Source organism: Chaetura pelagica, unplaced genomic scaffold (assembly GCF_000747805.2).
Source record: "Chaetura pelagica isolate M959 unplaced genomic scaffold, ChaPel_1.0 scaffold139, whole genome shotgun sequence".
Taxonomy (NCBI): Eukaryota; Metazoa; Chordata; class Aves; order Apodiformes; family Apodidae; genus Chaetura; species Chaetura pelagica.
In genome coordinates, this window is record NW_009970717.1 from 7779111 (window position 1) to 7784565 (window position 5455).

The 5455-nt window shown below is 42.0% G+C and overlaps 1 protein-coding gene across 2 annotated transcripts in view; it reads left to right on the forward strand.

Moving 5' to 3' along the window:
• The first annotated feature begins 5106 nt into the window (after positions 1-5106).
• LOC104396372 (hepatocyte nuclear factor 4-beta-like) overlaps positions 5107-5455 on the forward strand; it is a 24724-nt gene continuing 24375 nt past the window's right edge. Inside the window, exon 1 of one of the 2 annotated variants that reach the window (XM_010006210.1) lies at positions 5107-5274. In XM_010006210.1, coding sequence (XP_010004512.1) covers positions 5160-5274 — 115 coding nt within the window. In that variant the 5' untranslated portion in view covers positions 5107-5159. The remainder of the gene's footprint in view (positions 5275-5455) is intronic. The other variant, XM_010006211.1, reaches the window with a different exon arrangement.

Here is a 5455-nt window from a genome sequence, read left to right on the forward strand (position 1 = left end):
GCTCCCATTTTTCAACAGAGAAATTCAGATTGTTTCATTTTTAGGAACCTAAATGAGCACTTGGTGCTTCTGAAATTCTGGCCTTGACCAAGTTCACTACAGCCAAGAACAAAAGTTAAGCTGAAAGAACAAACCATCAGGTTAGCCTTTGGTCATTAGAAGAATGTAAAACATTGCAGATTTATTCCCCAAATCCAATTCAGATTTCATCTGTGCTGAACAGTCAGTACATCAGTGAAATAACTGGGAATTCCAGGAATGAACCGACATGAAGTTGGTTGCTGGCAATGGGGTCTTTGTGTGATTTGTGTTTGACAATTTGTAAAGACCAAAATTCATCATTCAAGCCTGGTGGAAAAAGTTTTTTGTGTGTGTTTTGAGGGGGTTTTTTTTGCCTTTTTGTGTTGGTTGTTTTTTCTTTTATTCTTTAAATCGTCCTAAAGGGATTTTTTTCCAACCCAGTGATTGGACCTTGCTTAAGTTTCTGTTCTCCCCTAAGGGTTGCTATGGAAGATTGGATCTAATTGATGGAAGCATAAAATGAGTAAATGCTGAATGAAAGTATTTGGCAGGAGTAAAGCAAAATGAGTTTGTCTGGAGAGAATGGAAGTGAAAGTCTTGATCCTCATGTCTTTTGCTTTTCTCCTCTCTACCCTGTATGATGGGTGATGATATCCTGTGTCCATCAGGTCATGTCCATCACAGGGACCTGAGGAAGGCTGTATGGTCACTGCCATCCCTGCTGGAGATGCTGTCAAGACATGGTGGAGAAAAGCCTATGTCTTTACTTAGATTTTGTTTACCACTTCAGGGTGTGACTTCTGACTACTCCACAAACGTGATTTGTCTCCAAAAAACCCCAAATTTGGTGGGTTTGGGCTCTGAGTGATCTCTGTCATGCCTGAAGGTCTTTGAGGCGCAGCTACTGCTGGGTGGGTTTCCACAGGGGATGAAACAAAGGCTAAAGCAAAACTGCCACCTTCTCTGATGGTGGGAGGGACTTTGCCTCCCTGGTCTGTCTTGTGAGCCATCAACTTGAGAGCTGTGAGAAGAGGGGCTGCCAGTGAAGACTGAAGCAAAATACTCTTCAAGGAGCCATACCATAAAAAACTGCACTCAAGCAAGGAGGGATTTAATAGACATCTGGTCTAGATAAATTTGTCATGTCAGCCATTGTAATTATATGCTAATTATATGATTTCACACTGCTTGTAATCTCAGCAGCACACTGTTTCTAATTATACATTACCCAGGAAAAAGCCTTCCTGGCTTCTGTCTTTCAATTACTGTTTTCACCCAGACACTCTCTATCTAAGTAGGTAATTTTACGGCTGCGGTTGCTTCTGGTACCTGAGACCCACCTGAACACTGATGGATTTATGCTCCTTAATCCCTGCAAGGGAAAAGTATAATTATTGCTGCATTTCAGATGGAGAAAAATCTTCAAAACAGAGGTAAGGTTTTAAAATGTGCTTCTAAGAATAACAGAAGACAACTTCCGTGCCAAAAATAGTTAGTGCCTTAAGTCTGCCTCACCATTTTGCTTAGCAACAAGTGTTTCCTTGTGTTTTAGTGTCCCAGAGACCTCTCCCCATGCACAACATATTGTTCCTCTAAAAACCAGCCTCCAGAGGTGGATCTGCATCTGCCATAGCCTGAAGATGTCTTCTCCCACCACTTACTTTGCCAAAGAAATGTTGTTCTTGGGGGCTTGCTCACAGTACTTTGTGTTCTCTCTTAATTAATCAAAGAGTTCTTATCTTTTCTGCACTTAATCTTGTCTAAAAGGCATTCCCAAAAGTGTCTGAACTTTATTTCTAGGAATAGGAGCAGTGTCTTATTGGGACCATGTGTTTGTCAGAGCTTGCCCTCTGTCCTCCCTGCAGTACAAATGAGAAACCATATTGATTCATTCTCAGAGCACCAGCTTTGAACATTCATACTATTTTTATTAAGCATAACCCTGATTTTTTTTTCCTGCCTTCTCCCCTTTCCCCTGCAGCCTCCAGCTATATTCAGCCTCTCTGAGTCAAAGGAATAAAAGGAAAACATTTGTGTTTTATACATCATGGGACAGGTGTCTCCTTCATTGCAAAAATGAACAGTGCTGAGTAGATGTGAGGGCACCTCAAGTGAGCTACGTTTCTCTCAGTGTTAACAAAACTCAGTTCCAGCCTTGAACAGGTCACAGTCATATTGCAGCTGTGACTCAGCAAGTGATGTAGGAAAGCAGGGAAGGAAGAGACTGTTCTGCACAGGTTTGGTCCTCTTCAAGGATGCTTTTGTACTGGTGTGGTTTGGAACAGGGCACTGACATCTGTTTGAAATGCTGTGTAGTTGCACTCCAGCATCACCGTCCCTAACAAATCAGTCCTATTTATCAATATGGATAAGATGTTGAAATCTGGTCCTGAACTATGAAATACTCCCTTTTCTTTTCTACCTACTAATACTTTCTTTTCTTTTCTTTTCTTTTCTTTTCTTTTCTTTTCTTTTCTTTTCTTTTCTTTTCTTTTCTTTTCTTTTCTTTTCTTTTCTTTTCTTTTCTTTTCTTTTCTTTTCTTTTCTTTTCTTTTCTTTTCTTTTCTTTTCTTTTCTTTTCTTTTCTTTTCTTTTCTTTTCTTTTCTTTTCTTTTCTTTTCTTTTCTTTTCTTTTCTTTTCTTTTCTTTTCTTTTCTTTTCTTTCTTTCTTTTCTTTTCTTTTCTTTTCTTTCTTTCTTTTCTTTTCTTTTCTTTTCTTTCTTTCTTTTCTTTTCTTTTCTTTTCTTTCTTTCTTTTCTTTTCTTTTCTTTTCTTTTCTTTTCTTTTCTTTTCTTTTCTTTTCTTTTCTTTTCTTTTCTTTTCTTTTCTTTTCTTTTCTTTTCTTTTCTTTTCTTTTCTTTTCTTTTCTTTTCTTTTCTTCTCTTCTCTTCTCTTCTCTTCTCTTCTCTTCTCTTCTCTTCTCTTCTCTTCTCTTCTCTTCTCTTCCCTTCCCTTCCCTTCCCTTCCCTTCCCTTCCCTTCCCTTCCCTTCCTTCTTTTTTCTTTTCTACCTTTTATTGCTCCCAATACAATTTTCTCATTCCCAGAATGAAAAATGTCCAAGTGCCTCCTCACCACCCAGGGTCTTTTGGAAATAACCCTTAACTTTGAACTGGGAGACTGAGGACATTGAGGGCTCTCTAAAGCCAACAGTACCAGAGCAGGAGCTCAAATGACTTCTCTCTGAGCCACAATAGCCCAGAAACACAGTCAATACTGATATCACTATTTTAACAGTGAGAAACCCATGAAAAAAAAACCCTGGAATTGCAGAAACCTGAGAACCCTTGGAGTTCTGAGAACCAGGCAGGATTGTGCCTGTAGCTCACTTCAAAAAAATGTACCAGATTAATAGGCCATAATCAAGACTGACATTGGGTAAGAGGCAAGAACGACTAATCAGATGCTCACTTAGCTGATGCTGGCATTACTGAAAGCCTGGGGGCATAGTCCAAGGATAAAAACATAATGTCTTATCTAACCAAGGAGTCATTTGTGCACCACTAGTTACGACATGTACTTAAAAAAAGGAAAGAAGAAAAAAAAATTTAAAAAATATATATCTGTGGCACATGAAATTATTTTATGCCCCAGAAATGATAAGAAAATAAAGGTAAGTGTTCCTGCACCCAATCTTTAGAAGGGAAAAGCCTATTTAGAGTTAACCCATTGCAATGTTCACTGTAAGTCCCCAGGATATGGAAAAATCTATTAAAAAAATAAGTAACATGAGGATGAAATACAAATGAGTACATCTATGACATTTCAAAACTTCTTTTTGGAGTATTTCTTGATATTTGAAGCTTATGAAGATACTCGGGGCCGCCCAGCTCTTCGGTTCAGTGAGAGTTCAGGCAGTCTGGCAATCCTCCTCTTCTGGCCAAGGCTCCTTTTCTGGCAACACATGCCCCTGTTTCTCAAGACTTTTCTCCTTCAGCTTCAACAGGATGTAGAACTGGATCTCACAGAACAGCTCATGGAAAGGAAAAGCCCTCTGACACAGAGCAACGTTACTGGAGAGGGAACCACAACATCAGAAAGATGAAACCTGGAATGAATCAAGCACTTAACCTTGTATCTCTTTGCATGGCTGAGTTTAATTTCCAGTCTTCTGCAGGACAGCTCATGAGTGAAATTGCTTCAGTGCAAAATTCAGTAAATTAAAAAAAACCAACACACCAACAAAGTCCTGTGGGGAAAAACTGGAATTGCATTTCCATAATACGAGTCTTTCCCAGAAAAACCAGGCATGGCTCAGTGTGCAATGCAACACCACACATCTGCAAGGGAGCCTGCCCAGGTCCTTCCAGCCTTTTCCATTTTCAACTTTTGCCACTGGTTGAAACCTTCTTCCCTAACAACTTGGAACCAAGTTGGAGCCAAGCTCTTTCTCAGTGGGAGCTCTGGGAGACTGAGGCTGCCTGGAGTCAGTAGCAGGAAGACACAGATGACAGGGACAGTGGGTGGTGGGTGGGACACGTCACATCCACTCTGCCTATGGGGCAGGATGAAACCATGTGGACAGCTGTAATGAAACCTCTTTTTTTTCCTTTCCAGTAGTAACTGAAGGTGTGACTTAGTGTGCAGCACTGTTGGTGTCTCATGGCAACACCTCAGATTCCCAATGCCACCTTGACAGTCTTCAGCCAGCGGTGACACTGACTCATTGTCTTCACCAGCTTCAGGTGACATCATTTGGTCTTTTCCCCAGGGCTGGTAGCCAAACAAGGTGACACCGGGACAGGTGTCATTTGACATGACCACTGCTCTGCCCTGGGACAGCCGTGCATGTGCACGAACACCAAACATCACAGGCCTTTTCAAAATGTTTGCCCAGGAACGGCCATAAAATGGGCTGCATTGACCCCAAGATGCAATCCAAGCCGTTTGAGTCTAGGCCTTATCTACATCACACTATCAGGACCCAGAGAGCACAGATGCACCCCGGGAAGGGAGGGGACTGCACGAGCCAGAGGGAACAGCCTCGTCCCTCCTGTCCTGGCACGGGGAGGGACTGTGGGCAGAGCTGGGTAATGATTTGTCACCCGGAGGGCTGGGGTGTCTCTCTTTGCAGAGGGAACCTTGGCCGTGATTGACAGCAGGGCTTTTTGCCTCTTCCCTCGCTGTTGACAGGCAATAATGAAGCTTTGTCAGTCCATCATGGACATGGATATGCCAGACTACGTGGACTCCTTGGACTCCTCTTACACCATGCTGGAGTTTGACAACCTTCGGGTGCTCCCCAGTAACACTGGTGAGGTTTCTGTTCGCTTCCTCTTGAATAACCTCCAACTTTGTTATAAAGCTGAACCCCTAGGGAAGGCAGGTAGGAGGTGTGGGGCAAAGGGTGGAAGGGGTAATGTTTAAGCAGCTTGACCTGTCAACTTCTGTTGCACCTGTGGTCATGTTTGGGCTGAAATGGGCCCCCTTCACTT